The sequence below is a fragment of the Electrophorus electricus genome, chromosome 8 (genome assembly GCF_041902795.1).
Source record: "Electrophorus electricus isolate QZ-2024a chromosome 8, ASM4190279v1, whole genome shotgun sequence".
Taxonomy (NCBI): domain Eukaryota; kingdom Metazoa; phylum Chordata; class Actinopteri; order Gymnotiformes; family Gymnotidae; genus Electrophorus; species Electrophorus electricus.
In genome coordinates, this window is record NC_137504.1 from 22,499,746 (window position 1) to 22,518,103 (window position 18,358).

Here is an 18,358-nt window from a genome sequence, read left to right on the forward strand (position 1 = left end):
TGCTGCCACCAGGTAGTAGGGCCCAACCCATTGTTGCCCCCGGGGTTGTCCAGGGGTCCCACAGATGATACCCACGCCACCAGTGAGGCATGGTCACTTCTCGTTTTGTCCTGCTTGAGCTTTTGTCCTGAATTTTCTCTGATGGAATAAGGACTCTGACGGTGGGGGATACTAGAGTAGGGAAGCAACACCCGTCCCAATCTAGTGGGATGATATGATAGGCATGCCATCCGCATGCCCAAGCAGCCCCGGGCAGAGTTCGAAAAGTAATGTTGCATGTCCATGAAATGCTATCTGACGTGCATTGTGTGTCATTGTATATTATCGTTGTAAGGCGGTTGCTAACCCCCACCCTCATCCCGCCTACTCTACAGATGCAGGTTTCACCCCTTTTCTGTGGTATTTCAACCCTGATTATGGGGGGTTTGTACAGCCCTGTTCTTGCCCTGCCTTGATAGGTGTAGCTGCTTGGGTTGGTGACATTTCGTACTAATGCTCTGGCATGAAGGAGTCGTCTCATGCCTTGTGGAAGGTAACTCTTTCCCAGGGTGCCATTTACCATGGGATCCCATTTCAACAGTTTGCTGGCCCATTTGTATGCCATGTGGTGACATATCCAGCAAGGACCACTGGTATTCAGCTGACTATGATGCAGGAGTGCCAATGCACAGGCTACGTTTCCATCGCATCTGGCTAGCGTGTGCTGGGCTAGTCCTGGAGTGTGGGGATGTTCACCATCGAGGTCAGACTCCTCTGCCCTTAGGTCATCCCCGTACTCTGGTTCTATTTCTTCAGTCGTAGATAGTTGCAGACTCTCCTCTGGTGGAGGAAAACTGATCAGTGTGGTGAACCTTTTAACCCATCTGTCTGCCCCTGCCGTTTCTACACCGCACCAGTACACATCCGCATCCAAGGGGAGGACCGGATCGAAGGTGTAGGTCATGGGTCCGTATCCCCCCCCCGGTCTCTGTGGTGCCTTGGTTGCCTTGCACTGAGGTTCCCGACAGTTGGTGGTTACTGCCTCTTTAGCATAACCATTACCTGGCGCTACCATCACAACATCTTTCCAATCACATGGGTCTCTACACAAATAATTTGGCTCCCCATTTCCTAAGGGAGTGGCACAAGTGATGACCCCTTTGGTGCCATTAATGAGGATATATTGGGAGGTGGATGTTCCCAATATCTCTGTGCCCAAACTTGCCAGTTTCAATAGCAAGAGGAGCAGCATCCTGTTGGGGGGTGAGGGTTAACCAATCTTGATTCCCTCAGGACGGGCAGCATGTGGCCTTTTCCTCCCTGCTCCCCCCTTAGGTCAGTTACCTTATCACCACTCAGGATCAGGAGCTCTTTTACAATGCAATGCGTGCGTCCAAGTTTTCCTTCCTTGAGTCTTAACAGCAGTGTGAGTAGTCAGGAGAACCTGCGCTGGTCCCAGCCACCGTGGTTTGTTCCACCGGCTTCTTCTAAGGTCCTTAATCACCACCCAGTACCCGGGCTTCAGGTCATGGAGTGGTCCATCTGCTTCTGCGGGAAGATTCGCCTTCACCTGGAGCCAGACCTGAGAAAGAGATGCATGCAGTCATACAGTAAGAAAGCATGATGTCAGATATGGCTCCTTCCAGCTGGTTAATTGCTCCCATTCCCCCGAATCCTGCATTTGGTGGGTGTCCGAACAGAATCTCATACAGGCTAAGACCGTGTTTTGCCTTTGGCACCATCCTCATGCTCATGAGCACCAGTGGGAGGGCCTTAGTCCATGCCAGGCTCGTCTCCTGACATGTTTTTGCCAATTTGGATTTGAGTGTGCCATTTTCCCTTTCCACTGCTCCGCCACTAGTGGGGTGGTAGTATTTGCTTAGCATGTCTAATGCCTGATTCACGAATGGGGTACCGTTATCACTGGAGATTCTGTTGGGAATTCCCCACCTGGGAATAATTTCGGTCAACAAAGCTTTTGCCACCACCTCAGTGTCCTGCTTCCCTGTAGGAAACACTTCCACCCATTTAGAAAACATACACACAATAACAAGGCAGTATTTTTTCCCTTTGCTCGGTGTTAATTCTATGAAGTCCATTTGTAGGTGTTGGAATGGTTCTTGTGGTGGAGGGTGTGCCATCTGAAGCACTGATTGTCCTCGTCCTACATTATTCTGTGCACATATAATGCAGTGGCTACAAAAATTTTTAGAGTAAGTTGTAAACCCCTTTGTATACCAATGTTTCAATATTTGTTCTGTCATCACCCCTTTGCTCACATGCGTACGCCCGTGAGCAATGGTAGCCATATAAGGAAACATGTAGCGTGGTAGGCAAGGTTTGCCGTCAGGTCCACACCATATGTTATCACTGAGAGTGCATCCAGCCCTTTTCCAGGTGGCCTTTTCTTCTGCTGAGGCACTCTTCTGCATTCGGGATATTTTAAGAGTGGGACTAATGGCAACTGACATGGCTTGCAGTGTCACTGGAAGCCTCGTGGCTCTTTTTGCTGCCAAGTCAGCGTGGTGATTCCCTTTTGACACTTCGTCTGTGCCTTTAGTATGGGCTGTGCACTTGCACACAGCTATAGCAGTTGGTAAGGTGATCGCATCTAGCAGGGCCGCAACAAGGTGATGGTGCTGGATATGTTTCCCAGAACTAGTGAGGATTTTCGCTGTTTCCAAATCATGCCAAAATCATGCATTACACCAAAGGCATAGCAACTATCTGTATAAATGGTGACGGTTTTATCTTTAGCAATTTTACAGGCCTCTATTAGCATGATCAGTTCAGCTGCCTGTGCTGAATAATGTAAGGGGAGTGGTTCTTCCATAACAGTACTATGTGCAGTGACTACTGCATACCCGACCTTTAGCTTCCCTGCCTCTGGGTTTCTGGATGCACTCCCATCTACCCACAGCACTAAATCAGGATTCTCAAGGGGCTCGCCCTGGAGGTCAACCCTAGGGGAACAGAGATGATTTGTTAGTGTCACACAATCATGTGGCTCCCCATCCTCCGGCGCAGGCAGGAGGGATGCTGGGTTCAGCGTTGTACACCGCTGAACCATTACATTAAGCATTTCCAGCAATGCAGCTTGATATTTTAGCCATCGCTGTGCAGTGAGGTGTGATGCCTTTAGGTCCTCGGGTTTGGACTCGGGTACGATGCACAGTCTGCGCATCAAATCTCATCCCAACAGATTTACTGGACACACTGTGCACATTAAGAATGCATGGGTGAAATTTTCACCCCCTTCACTTTGGCAAAGGAGAGGGTGTGAGTAACGTTCTAGGGTAGTGTGTCCAGTGGCCCCTACCGTAGTCAATGTTTTTCCAGATAATGGGACGTCTAATTCCTTAGCCTAAATTACAGATTTAGCAGTGCCTGAATCCACCAGGAATGACATACGTATACCCTGCACTGTTAGGGATAGTTGCGTCAAGCAAGAGTAAGGAGGTGCGGTATACTTTAGATACGAGGGAGAGAGAATGTGGTGCGTGTGTGCTGGGAGTGTGCGGTGTGCATGATGTGTGTGTGCTCTTATCTGTAGCTGCGGTTGACCCGTCCCCGACTCTGCCCATCAGCCTGCTTCCTCGTCATAGCCCCTCTCCTTCTGTGTTTTACAGTCTCTTGCGAAGTGCCCTTTCTTTCCACACGTGTAGCATCGGTCATCTCTTTTGCCGTCGTCCTGCTCGTCTTCCTCTTCCTCTTCCACGGCCTCGTCCTCGACCACGGCCTCTGCCTCTCTGTCTTGCGGCAGCTTGATACATTGTGAGGGCTGCTTGATGTGCCTCATTCTCTTTCCTCGTTTGTTTTTTCTCTGATATGGTTCTCAGCTGTTTTTTAGAGTGAATGGCGTATTGCTCCTTAGTGCTCATGGGGGCCGTTTCCCACCTGACGCATAGCTTGCATACCTCTTTTCTGATTTGGTCTCGCAGACCGTTCATGAAGCTATTGCGGAGGTGGGCTTCCCATGCAGAGACCTCAGCGGGTCCCGCTGCCATCCTGTCCGGTCTTTCTATTCCACAGTGGCTAGTGTGGACTTCTATGAGTCTGCCACAGTATTCTGCTACATTCTCCTCTGGCCCTTGTCTGCAGCCAGCCAGCTATGATGGCAGTGTTAACTCGTATTGAGAATGCCATGGTTGCACGTCCGCAGCTGACTATGGAGAGCAGCCGTGTGCATGGCTGCAATGGCGTCATTGTAAGGGCTGGGTCGTCCTGGGTAGGCTGGGGGAGAGACTTCGGAATAGGCTTGCATCACCATCGCCGGAGTGTCTTGCTTTGGCCTCTGCCTGAGTTGCCTCGGCTCTTGGCTCGGTCCCGATGCTGCAGTTCCTCCAACAGCCCCTTGTTTCTCTTCGGCCGGTGGTTGAACTGGTGGGGCGGGCACTACAGGCGCTGCTGCTACCGGGGGAGCGCGAGGCATTAGTGGGCAGGAGTCGGTATCGGGGTCGACCTTGGAAACCTGCACAGACTGAAGCATCCGAAACATGCGGTTTTTAACATCCCCTTCCCGCTTTTTCCTCTCTCTCTCTCTTCTCCCATCCAACTCTCCCATGCTCTGTAATCAGTCTTTTCTTTTCCACCTCCCTCAGATTACACTGTATACGTCAGTTTATTTATTCCCATACAACCTCCCGGTGGAAACCCGCATTTACTCCATAATGCTATTTGAGCCGTTATGTCCGGCCCATATTTATTCTCATGTCTGTCTATAACTGCGACTTCCATTTTCGAGGCTGACACCCTGATGGTGCAGCTGTTTCAGCTTTTTGTGTCTTACTTTTATTGTTACCCATCACTGCATCAATAATAAAATCAAAATCAAGACATCAATAAAATGTGTTATTAACCTGCTGGTGTTACAGAATAATAATATTATTATTCTCTTTTTTTCCCTACACAATCAGAGGCATCAAACAATCAATTTCATACCAATATTGGAAAGTTATTTACTACTTACTCTACATCAGTTGGCTTCAGTCATCTGCACAATGCTGACACTGTCGTCCTCCATACAAAAACAAACTTTTCCCGAGTGGCCCTGATCGCAGCTCGTCGGAGTCGACTCTTGACCACTCGTGTCCGTCGACAGGAGGGGACTCCGGTGCCACTGTTTCCTTACAGTCCACCTTTTGGAGTGTCGTCACACTGCGCCGGGTCCCAGACCCTCGAGGTCCCAGACCTCCCTACAACAGCCGCCGGATCCACTTTACCCTCGGTTCACTCTACGGTCAATTGCAGCAGTCCGGATCCCGCCTCTGGAACTCCTTTCTCCCTTCAGATATGGGGTTTAGGAGATGAGGATTTTTTTTTTTTTCCTCACGGACGTCTCATTCTCAGTTGCTGGGTACGGAGCTGTGCAATTCTGCCAACAACGCCAAATTGTGGAGGAAAAATCAATAGGACTCGAGCCAGATGTGCAGATGAGCGAGCTTTATTGGTTCTGTCCGTTATGCATCGAGGGAGAGAAGCCTCAAACTTCTCTCTCACATGAGTTCATATACCCCCACCATTCCCCGTTGTTCTCTCATGAGCTAATCTCATGACTCCAGGTGCCAGGCCTCCCGACTGTCCTTGAACGTTCTTTCCTGCTAAAAGCAAGTTGTTACTCCCTGCTGCTGCACCCCTGCCCAGCAACAGTTAAGCGATAACTGTCATACTCCATCACTTCTCTATTCGCCTTTCTTGCAGACTGGTCAAGTTGAGGGCAAAGGTCACTTAAAGGTCACATATTCCTTACTTCCTCCTTTTAAGCAAGCATTAGGCATTTTCCCTCACAGTGTCCTAGACATCTCCACAGTGTCCAAAAACCTCTTCAAATGAACACAAAGACGTCAGTCACTATACATCGAGTTTGCATGTTTCGTTTTGCTAAATCATCACAGTAAGTTACTTTAGTAAGTGCCACAACAATATTAGCTTCAGTAGCATCATTGTTATTAGAGGAAAATATGGTAATACTGTAAATGTGGTAATACTGTAAAGAAATGGTATACTTTCTCATTGGCACGTACATTTTGTAGCAGGATTACGGTGGTATTAATTATTGTGGCAGTCTGCAGTGGTATTCTGTACCTCTGTTCTGCTGTGTGTTGGGTTTTAAAAAGTGCTATTTAAATAGGCGTACATTTGGAATGCGTTTTCTGTACCTGCGCAATGAAATAAAAGAAGGGTGTTTCCCAGTTCAGGAGTTGACTGTTCTCAATCCACTCTGAATGCATCTTAGTTTTCAGTTGGCACATTTTTTTCCTGATTTTACACAAGCAGACACAGCTGCCCTGAGTAACTATACTGTCCTGCTCCAGATATGGCAGACTGTAGGAAACTCAAACCAGCATGTCTGCAGTCCCATGCTTGTCTGTTCGGTCCAATGCTTGTCTTTCCAGCGTCCCCAAAACACGCCAAAGTGTTTGATTGTGCACCACATTTCTCACCTTGACTTACTCTGAGGACGTCTACGACACCAATAGTCAGTTCTGAGCAAGGGACCCACAATCAGTTTTCCTCCCACAGTGTACATATTGACACCTTCCTAAAATAATGGCCTAAGTCTTTTTTTTTCCAGGTTTTTCAGGAAACACAAAAAACTGAACAAAATATAGAAAATACTATATTTATTCATTCTTTCACTGAACAGGGTATAACAATAGATGACTTTTGACATACTTATAAGAATGTGTCAATTATGCAGCGTAAGAGAAATAAATGAATTGGGCAAATTTCTGAACATTCCTTTGTGACAAGCAATTTTAAACTTTCAACTTTGTGAACAATGAAGAGTAACTAATGAACTAACTAAGCATAATCCTGAGGAAACATGGAAACATGTGACAGCTTGAAATGGACCTTGCCTTCACTGCTAAACCGAAGTGCCCTCAAATCATGCACAGTTGGATCTCCATTTTTTTTGCCTGGTCTGATGCTAATAAAGTAAGATGCATTCAGTTTCAGGAACTCGTCATGTCCGAGCATTTTCACGCGGTACGGTGATGACCTGATTCTTGCATTCTGGAGTATGATGAGGTAGTTGCTCAGGGTGAAGATATCAGTAACTAGTTTGCGTTCAATAGTACTACACATGCTGTCACACTCCATTTGTGTGTGCCCTGCAACAAGGTATTTCTGTTATTACTACACCATATTTCCTCGCAAGCTCACAGAATGCATTGACTACACATACGTTGCAGCTCTGATAACCACAACCATCGCTTTACACTATGATCTCTTTCAGTTCTGGATGGTCTTTAATCACACATTCAAATTGGCTATATTGACGGTGTGCAAACACTTCACTACTGAGGTCGCCTTCTGTTTCATGCCAAATGTAGCTGTACGCTTCCTTTGACCTCAAGTTGAAGAGTGTAAAGTTATGGACCTGCAGTTTTGTTTTGTAATACAGGCTGCTGGCTTGGGTCTTTGGGCACAGTAGCATGACTTGCAGGTCCTCCTTATTCGCAGAATCTTTGTCATGGGATTTCTCTTGCCTTGCTTCAGCTTTCTGGGTGACATGGGCATCATAGTCAGCCTTACTGATATTCCCATGCTTGAATGAAACACAAATATCACACTGATCTTTTCGTGGAAATAATACAGATTCTCTTCATGGAACACATCTGTGAAATATTGTATTCCAACGACTCTCCCTCCAGCAGTTGCAGCTGTCTGTTGATATTCCCCATGCAGCTGGGAGATGGTTGTGCCTGCGTGAAGGAACTTCTTGTATTTGTAGGTCTTCTTGTATTTGTAGGAATCAAAAGTTGGCAGGTCCCTCAACCAGTCCTTGACATCAGTTTCAAGCTTTGCATGCTTGCCTCTCTGAGGTCCAGATTTAGATGGTGGTGCTGCTGCTTGATCTTCATGTACGATGGAGTGTTTGTTCAGCCAGTGTGTAACGGTTCTTGCAGGGAGACCAAGAGCAGAGGAAAACAGTGCCTAACACACTCTAATACTCCTTCCATCCTGGATCTTTAGTTGGTAGGACAATGAAGAACTGCATCTGGATCCCTCAGCAACTTTCTTTTGCTTTGTGTTAACCTTTGTGACCATTGTTGTAACATATAATTGACATTCTTTCCAGGTATTCATTGTCCAAAACCTCTGAAATATGTACTGCCGCTTCTGTAATGGCTTGGCAGTCTCGAGTTGAGACTCGCTGACAGAATTGTGAGGTGTCGGGAGAACCCAAAGTCTCGGCATTATATTTCTTTGCCACCTTTGCTCTTGTAAGACATTCCTTTGAGGCGTTTCTTCTTGGATTCATTTTGCTTCCATATTCCCAGACTAAGCCATTTATTTATTTTCCTTTTGGCTGAATTTAAATCAACATTCTCCTGTTCTAGAGAAGTTGCCACCATGGTTAGGATGTCTTCATGTTTAGGCGCAGAAGACTCAGCACAGGATGGGGTATAATCTGGACCGCGGATGACATCGTCATCATCAGATATGTCCTCTTCATGTTGTGGATTTGTCTGTTTGGCATTCTCAACCATATCAGTAGGAGTCTTTAAGGCAGTTTCTGCTCCATCTCAAAAAGACTCTTGGCCTGGTACATGCTGCCTCATCCCTTCCATGACAGTCTCATTGTCATCTTCCATGGAAGAGGCATGATCAGTGTCGAGTAATTCTCCAAAAAAAATGTAAAAGCATTTTTAAAAGATTTGCTGTTAAGATATATCAAGAATATACTTGCAAGCTGTAAAAACAGGTGTACTGTAATACTGATCAAATTATTTTAGTAATTATTTATTTAGAATTACTAATACTATGTTCAAGATGTATAAAATTTAATGTGGAAAGAAATATTATTACTTTGCATGAAATACAGAAAAGAAAGTGTTAACAGAAAGCCTATCACATGTCACAGCCACAGATTCTGGAGACTTTCTATTCTCTGCTAAATGCTAGCTTCATGGATTTAGCTAGTTTACTAACTAAAATTCTGGCTAAAGAGATTGAATAAAAAGATAATTATGCAATATTTATAGTATTATCAATCTTATAGGCAATGTCATCACTTACCAATAGGGGATGAGTCCTGAATGTGGGAAATAACTTCATGGACTAGGTAGAGTTTTGTTCTTTTTAGAGCAGCTGCCATTTTGAAAAGCACCTAAAACTGCCTAAGTCATATTGTCTTTTGCCTTAGACAAAATAAAACTGCCCAAGTCACACTCTTGACATAGGCCATTATACTACAGGGGTAGAATCACATGATCTGTTTACCTGAGGACATAGACAAACTGGGAAGGGGGAACCTGGATTAACTCTTTAGCTGTTCACAGCTCCATCTGTCTCATGAATAAATCCCCTCAAATTATTTTTGCCTGACCCTCTTAGGCATGAAAGATATTGAGGAATTTTCCATTTTTTAAAAACATTTCCTCAAGTTTATCTGGACATGCAACACAGTACTGTCTTTCATATGATTGCAGGAATACAATTAAGAATTTTACAATACAGTGCAACAAATTCTGTATGCAATTTTTTCGTAAATTCAGGAACACGAAAGTCAGTCAGTCATCCAAAATGTGGAGAATAACTACTGTCTGCTGAGCTTTCCTTTCCAGACGCAGGGAAGGAACTAACCGAATGCTTCCTCTGGTGGGCGAGTCAGTATGGGTTCATCTGGGGTCAGGACTCCTTCTAGTTCTATATCTCTCTGATTCACTTGAGACTGTTCAAGGCTCCTCCCTCTTAAGGTGGAGTTCATGCAATCCAGTCATGTGTCATTTTTTGTCTGTCAGCTCCACTGTTTGGGCAAACCCGGGCTGTCAGGAACATTGTGTCTGTTACCAGTTGCCCTGCAAAATGCTGGATGGACAGTTCGTGCCTCCTTAACAGTATGGATTGTTGCAAACCCCTCAATGGACATACACTGCCTATTATGAGCACGTACACTACACACGTCTAATTGTTTTCACGTTAGTCAGCCTCTGAAATGCTGCAGTGCAATGGTGACGTCTTACCAGATGATGGACTTAATGCAACACAAAAGTCCACAAATGTAACCCTGCCTGTAGGTTTTAAGAGATTAATGATTAAAGATATGTTTAGAACCTCTAGAGTAGGGAGTTGGGTAATACCTGTTTCTAATAGCAAAGGTATTGTTCTGTGTTATATCTTATTCTCCACTATTCATGGGCTTTCCAGTGGTTGTCAGTCACACCGTATTTCAAGTACCAAGGTGTCATACTGTGTGTGATTAGACTGTGTGCGATAAAATGTCCCAAAAAAAAGATGCCAGCCTGGTTGCTTATTTCTGTCATCACTGCACATTCCTTGACTAATGCATTATTAATGATCCATTGTATTTCTGCTTGGTCATTCACACCACATCAAAGACAGATCACTTCATGGATACATACACTTTGACATTTCCCAGATCTATAAACAAAGCTCACGTACAAGACAGAATTTTGATACTGCACCTTTTGCAAAATGGTACAGTAGGACCCTTATACACTCTCTTGTGTCTGGAGTAAGTTGAACTAATTCTTTAGGGCACATAAGTCCTGTTTTTTTTTTTGTTGTTTTGTTTTTTTTTCGCTTTAACAGAGACCTCTTGTGGTAACTTTTCGCAACTACAGCAAGAGGCAGACGCAGACGAGCTCTTGGACACCAAAGATCACGTTAGCTTGGACTTTCATGTTCTGTTTGTGCTTCATTATGCGTACAGTAGTTGTGGCATGTTTTATTTTTCCCTCCATGCCATCTCATAACATAGTAAAGTGAACAATGGGAAAGTGGAACCAAAGAAAGGGAAATAGGACAACTTTGGGATAAAGGGAGGTTTTCCTCCACCATAGGTCAGGTGTCATTCCTGTGGTTGGTTTAGCTGGAGCTTTAGTGTGATAGTTGGCCTTCAGCGACCATGGGAGTGAATCACTAATGGAATGTAGTAGAATTCTTCCTCTTCTCTCTCTCTCTCTCTCTCTCTCTCTCTCTCTCTCTCTCTCTCTCTCTCTCTCTCTCTCTCTCTCTCTCTCTCCAGCTCTCTCTCTCTCTCTCTCTCTCTCTCTCTCCAGCTCTCTCTCTCTATATATATCTATCGCTCTCCCTCTCTGTTGCTGTCCCAGACACTTTGGGACACACAACTGTGCTAATGTAGCATAATACATAAGGTAAGCAAAGGTTTTCAGTCTGTGCTAAGCTACATTATTGTATGATCTAGCTATATTGTATGTTATATGTTACTGAATCTAATTCTATCTCAGTCCACCTTTAATTTGCTCTCTTAATTATGCAGAAATCCTTAATATAAACATAAATGGTTTAGGGGGGCAAACCTTTTTATTATGAGGCACTATCTATACATGTCTGTGTTGTGTGAATGTATGTGTAGACATGTTCATAAGTTACTAATGTGTGCCCCTTTCTCATTAAAGGCACACACATGTGCACACACACACACACACACACACACACACACACACACACACACACACACACACACACACACACACACACACACACACACACACACACATCAACCATTAAATGGAGCTGTTGTAAAACTAGAAAAAGTAGGTGTATTATCTAAGTTCAAGAAGATGAATTTTGCACTGCACCTGTATGCACTCATCTCTAACACCTCCTCCACTTGGACTGGGACAGAATACACAAAATAAAACACACACACACACATGCAGACACACACGCAGACACACACACACACACACGCCACTATGAGATTACGGCACTCCACAGGTAACTTCCTTAATTCTTCCTTTCCTTGCCATAGTTTGAGAGCTGTGAGGTAGACTGTGTGGTCCACTCACTCTACCTCACATCTCCTGCCTTCTCTCCTCTCAGGATTCTGTGTTACAGGACTCAGTCTTATTAGTACTGCTTCAGTCTTCTGTTTTCTCATGTGCTGAAATACCACACGTTCTCCCTCCTTCAGTAACACAGAGTCAGAACTATATAGACTGATACATAGCTATGTTGTAAAAGACTTATCTGAGGTAATTTGTTATGCTGGCATGATCAAATCTGCAATATGCAAATCACTGTGAACATTTGACAAGGAAAATAAAAACGATGTAAATGGCGATGTGTGAGAGGCCGACGTCGGCTGTGTACGCTCAGATGCCTCAGCATCTGTTCACTTGTCCCAGATGCCCATTGTTCCGTAGTCATCAGAACAGTAATAATATTCTAATTAACTCCATTTCCCATGAGCCCATCTTCACTTTACTAAGCTATGTGGTTAGAGAAGTGAAGCCGCTATTCAGCTTTCACTGATAACACTGTGCTTATTGTAGTTTGGTGTTCATGCCAGAAGTTTCTCTTCAGGCTTTTAAAATTCAGTCCAGTTGTTAGGGTAGAGAGCTAGGTAGATTAGATAGGCGATAGCTTGCAAAATTAATTTGTTCTTTGTCATTTCGATTTAATGCTTTATAACCAAAACAAAAACAATAACAATTTGATGCTCAAACATTTTAGGAATGTACTTTTAGAATAGCATTTCATATTCTTTACACCATAACCCTAATTTGTCATTGAGGACCAAACTGAGAGTTACTCTTTTGCCTCATGGAAAATGTCTTTTTTGCTCCCAAGTTTCATAAGATTGCAGTGAATTCTCTGTAAATCTTTTGGAAACATTCTGTTATGAACAGGGCCTTTGTTTTGGGCACACACAATGTGTTTTATCTGTGGAGCTGCTCAGTGATTGGCTGCTCATCTTAGTTTTTACTGAGCTGAGTTCTAAATGTTACCTTTAGATATATTTGTGCAACTCTGTGTATTTCTGTGTTCCTGCTATTATACAGTTTACAATGAACTGAAAACAGCCATTATTTTCTATACTTATATACTTACATATATACTTTGTTTGCTTCTAAGAAAGTCCTGTCAAACTTAAAGCACAAGGTAGCTGTTGTACCCAATATAACTGTTTTAACGTCCACAAACATACCCAAAATTCTGAGCAAAACTGTTCTCTTTGCTTGGAATGCTCTGTTAGGTGTAGCAATGAACCTGCATTGTTAGGGAATTTGTAAAGCATAGATAAAAGTCTCCCACCTATCATTCTTGAATGGCATAGTTAATTACTGCCAGACAAGACTAAGGTGTAAAGACACCATATACTAATATCCGATTTTACATTTTCAGGATTTTTAGCAGGTTGGGGTTTTAGGCCTTTAAGTAACAACACAAGACGGCTCCGTGGCTGATCGATTAGTGAGGACGTTGAATGTCAGGTTAGGGCTGTGGAGTTTACATAAAGGTTTGCTCAAACTGACTTTTGTTCAGTATTCTGAAGCAAAAGCCTTAGACAAGTATATGACCATGAATAGTACAGGTCTGATCTCTGATCAGATGTTAAAAGTGTCCCTTGTTTGAATAATGTAAAAGTAAAATCCTGTGTGTTTTTCACTACTTCACTTCTGAGTCACTTAATTGTTTGTTTTTATATTTTCCAGTGCCAGGAAACGCTATGGAATTGAATAAGTAAGTATTGACCCAGTTGGATACTTCTTGAATTCCTTTTGTTATTTTTTTTACTGGCAAACACACACACACACACACACACACACACACACGCACACACTAACTAACCCTTCGGCTATGAACATCAAGACTTTGCACCCTCTGCTCCTGTCAGAACACATGGGCACAGACATCTGTAAAGATGGTCTACCGTCCAACGTCCAATCAACCTCTGATGACACCTAACTGGTTTATGGCTTTAGGGTGCTGGGCTGCACCTCATTGGCTCTTAATATGAACACCGCAAGATCTTATCAAGTGGACAGTCTCTTCTTTTTATGTGCACTAAACAGATTTGTCTTCAATCCAAAGGAAGGAGTAGATAATCCAGCCATGGTCCATGTTGAAGATTCAGGTATGTAATGCACGCTTGATTATCTTTTCTTATTTCGGGCTAGTCTATTACATTTTCTTATACAGTATGAAATAAAATATACATTAGCTTTGCTCCTGAGTCGAGATATTTAGATCCTGCCTTTGATTGTAAGTTGAAGACAGGAGACAAGACAGCAGAACAATTAAATATACAGTGTTAATAGTGCAGCATGTTGTCTCTAAGAGTAATCTTCATCTGTAGTACGTGTGGCCAGTCCCTTGCCCCGGGTGTGTGTACTGAAGAGGGAGGACGGGGAGCATTTTGGATTTCACCTGCGTGTGGAGAGAGGGCGTCCAGGTCACGTGATCCGACAGGTGGAATTGTTGGGCGTGGCTGGGCGGAGCGGGCTGAGGGATGGGGACCACCTCCTAGAGGTCAATGAGCTGTTCGTGGATGACATGGAGCACATGGAGGTGAGAGGTCAACATTCCCAATGAACGCCCCAAGGTCCCTGTTGAGAACACTGTCTGGAACACGGCTACTCTGCAAAACAAACAACCTTTTGTGCGTATGTTCTTTGTCATGGACATGATATCATCAATAGTTTGATGGCCAAATTGTATGGCTTGCCTTTCCATTCTCCTTCCGCTCTGTAGTCGAGACTCTACTTTCTCTTTGGCTCTCTCTCAGGTTGTCCGCAGGATCCTGGTCAGTGGGTCCCAGTTGTTTCTCCTGGTTCTGGGCAGTGAGGAGTATGAGCAGGCCATGGCTCAGGGCTGGAACCTACGAGAGGTGGCCAGGGCCCAGCGGGGAGACGCTTGGAGACATCCACGCCTCTGCCACATCACAAAAGACCCCGTGACTGGCTTGGGCATCATCATCCTGCCTGTGAAGGGTGGGAATCAGGCGGTTTTATATTCCATCAGCAGGTTCTATGTTCCATGAGCTGGTTCTATGTTCCATCAGCAGGTTCTATGTTCCATGAGCTGGTTCTATGTTCCATCAGAAACCTGACACACACACCTTGTATCAGCCAGTGTATCAACCGCCAGTTTTGTCATTAATGCTTTTCTGCCTTCTGTCCCTCACCTATCATAGTTGTGAGTATGAGTATCGTATGAGCATCGTGTGAAAATCTTTGGTGATGTAGAGGTTTGTTCCATGTGTGCCCCCTGTAGGTGAGAAAGGGAAGTTCACTATAAGTCCAGCAAGTGGGGGACCTGCGGAGAAGGCAGGAGTGAGGAAAGGAGATCGGCTTGTCTGGATCAATGGTGCCATGGCTAGTGAATTTCTGCATTCTGCTATTATCAAGATGGTGGGCACATATGTTTACAGTATATGCGTATGTAAAGCCCCAGACCGGCATTGCTGGAGCTGACAGAATAGGTGCTATAGCGACAGGCTTTGAAATTAACAATAATACTAAAAACTGCAAAAGTTCCAAAGCAGAGCATGTAGCCTGTAGCAAGGTGGCTGCAAGGCTGTTTCAGCAAATCCCCATAAAAGATGTATTATTTATCATTTCATATAGTATTCATTTAATCTGATGGAATGTTAGGTACAAAGTAATTAATGTATCTAACCATATTTCCAACCCTAACCCATGTTTGCATTATCAGAACTTTAGGCATATGAAGCAATACTGATTACCTTTGACCTTCTCAGGTGAAGAAGTGCAGCGATCACATGACCGTGCTGGTGATTGACAGCGAGAGTGAGAAGAGCTACGTCCGCAGGGGGATGCCCATCGTGCCGGTGTTGGCTGACCCCCAGAACATGGCACTCCGGCCCCGAAGACTGCGACTGGCGCAGGGCCACTCAGGCTACGGCTTCCTGCTCAGGCAGGAGAAGATCATAGCAGGGCGGCCAGGTGGGACGCAAGCGTGCAGGTCTTTGTGATCACGCCTGAGTCTCACAAGGCTCACCAAGAGTAGCAGATTTAGAGGCTTCAAGGACTTTATGGGATTCTTTTTTGAAGGCTTTGTGGCATTGAATTTGTCACACATGAAGTCGCAGAACCAAGGCACCTAAGTTCAGCATGCGGTGGCTGCCATTCATAATGTTTCACACCATCGATATGACTGTGTGTGTGTGTATGTGTGCAGTTCATATGCTGCGGGAGGTGGATGCAGGCAGCCCTGCGGAGGCAGCAGGAATTAAGGATGGAGAGCTCCTGTTGGAGGTTAATGGGGAGTCCACTGATAGCCTGGGTCACGAGGATGTCGTCAGCAAAATCAGACAGAGCGGAAAGCATGTCACCCTCACCACTATGACTGTCCACGGCCAAGACTTGTACACTCAGGTGGGTGAGGTGGATGCATTAATCAGGGACTCAGAATCAGAATTTAGAATCAGATATAAGAGTTATTCAACTGTTAAACCAGTAAATAATTCATCATACATTTGAATTCATTTCTTAAAATGAGATGTAACTATACACTCTGCCTCAACATGCACTTACATGCTTAAAGGAATACTTCAGCCATGAGTGATGGCATTGCTAACAGAAGCTAGCAGAGACTGGTTAGCATCGTTCACTGAAGGTCATGCTAACATGCCACTGCCAGCTTCCATTCATGATTAGTAAAATTAGCATGTTTGGATGAAATATCCCTTTAACTTGTCTCCAACTAATAGTCCAAAAAAATTGTTCTTTAACATTTGTCTCAGCTGGGTCTATCCCCTCTGCTCTTCTGTGAGGATCTTTTCTCTGGCAATGAGCAACACGAAAGTCCTGCTCCACAGGACCAGAGTCCAGCAGCTCTGAGGCTGCCAGCACCCTCTGCTGAAAGCCAGGAAGAACTGCGGGATGAGCCCAGTCCTAGACTCTGTCTTCTACAGAGAGGCTCTGTGGGCTTCGGGTTCCATTTGGACTGCAGCCAACAGAAACCTGGCACCATCATAAACCAGGTACAGAACAGGCTCCCGGTTCCGGGCTCTCTTTGACTAGGCAATTCATAGGCCTTTAATGACTAGATCCTAGAACATGATAATAAAGGCTTTATTGTATAAAAGGTAATCACAGGAACATCTGTGATTACTTTTACACAGATAAAATTCAGCATGTTATTAACTGATAATTACATGGGTAACAGAACACCCTTAGACTGTTTTTTGTGAAAGTAATGATTTGACTTACCTTCATTTCATATCTATTCTATTCTATTCTATTCTATTCTATTCTATTCTATTCTATGTGTAGGTGGCAGCAGGTGGTCCTGCAGAGAGTTCTGGCCTCCTCCAGGGTGATGTGGTGGTGGAAGTGAATGGACAGAATGTAGAGGAGGAGTGTATGGAAGATGTGATTTTACTCATGAAGAAAGAAGGACATTCTCTTTCCTTGTTGGTGATCGACAAACCAGGTTATGAGTGGATGAAGAAGAATGCAAGGCCCATCACGGCGGAAACAGTAGTTAAGACGTCTGAGGTGTGATATTCAGGCATTCACACAAACACGTGCACATGCACATGTGCACATGCTCGCGCTCGCGCGCACACACACACAAAATAACTAACTAAATAAATAAATTTAAGCAATTTCATTTATGGCAGGTAAAGGAACATGGGAGTCCATTGTCCACACAGCAGATGCATTAATCCCTAAAAATGCAAGGCTGCTTCTGAAGACTTGTGAAAAGCTTCTGGATCCATAGGACAGCTGACCTGAGAAATGCCTAACATTTTGTGAACAAGCAGGGGATTTTAGTTCAACTCCGGCGCAGTGGTGTGTAATCAAAGCTGTCCTGTGTCTCTTGGGAAGAAAGACTTTGAGCTGCTTATGACCTTTTCTCTAGCTGGGCTGAATTTGTCAAAGAGTTTAGACCACACACAAGTAAAAATTGTAATCATCTTTGCATCACTGTTGCAGTTCTAAATGAAAGAAAACATCATAACAAACAAACATAAGAAACATAATTATACTTGTTACAAGATGTATTGTTGTCACTATTGTTATATCTGCTGACAGGGTAGTGGTACCTTTGTAATTGGAAGGTTCAAGCCCCACCACTGCCAAGTTATCACTGCTGGGCCCCTGACCAAAGCCCTTAACCCTCAATTGCTCAAGTTGTGCTCAGTCATAATTGTAAGTTGCTTTGGATAAATGTAAATAATGAGATATTAATTGTAATATCTGATGGATAACAGATTTATCTTCCTTAACAGACTGTTTTATATTTATTTTTTCCAACATCACAAGCTCAGAATCATGCTTTTTAAATGATGCTTCAGTATCAGTGTTGTAGCCCATCCCCATCTTACAGATTCTCAGTGTTACAAATGTAATTATCAGCTTGAATAACCTGTTAGGACTATGCTTAGATTTTGTTTCACTTTTTTGTCAATGTGCAATAAACAAATAAATAATCTGAGCAAAGCTCCTTTAAAATTGTTTCTCTGAGCAAACCCTTAACTTCCAGTTAAACGGCTGAGTATTAAAATGTCCTTCGAGTTGTTTAACGTCTCATATTTTTCCTCTAAGTTTCGATTCAAACATTTGCAGATAAGCTCATATTACTATTGCATTATAACAATTATGTTATTTTATATTGAAAATAAGGT

At 43.9% G+C, this 18,358-nt stretch overlaps 1 protein-coding gene across 1 annotated transcript; it reads left to right on the forward strand.

The window, feature by feature from the left end:
• Positions 1-11,073: 11,073 nt before the first annotated feature.
• nherf4b (NHERF family PDZ scaffold protein 4b) lies at positions 11,074-17,707 on the forward strand. Its single transcript, XM_035527521.2, has 11 exons — positions 11,074-11,108; positions 13,416-13,443; positions 13,598-13,837; positions 14,060-14,271; positions 14,489-14,693; positions 14,977-15,113; positions 15,464-15,668; positions 15,904-16,100; positions 16,469-16,708; positions 17,001-17,225; positions 17,351-17,707. The coding sequence occupies exons 3-11, from the start codon at positions 13,717-13,719 to the stop codon at positions 17,393-17,395; spliced, it is 1,587 nt and encodes a 528-aa protein (XP_035383414.2). The 5' UTR covers positions 11,074-11,108; positions 13,416-13,443; positions 13,598-13,716; the 3' UTR covers positions 17,396-17,707.
• Positions 17,708-18,358: the final 651 nt, after the last annotated feature.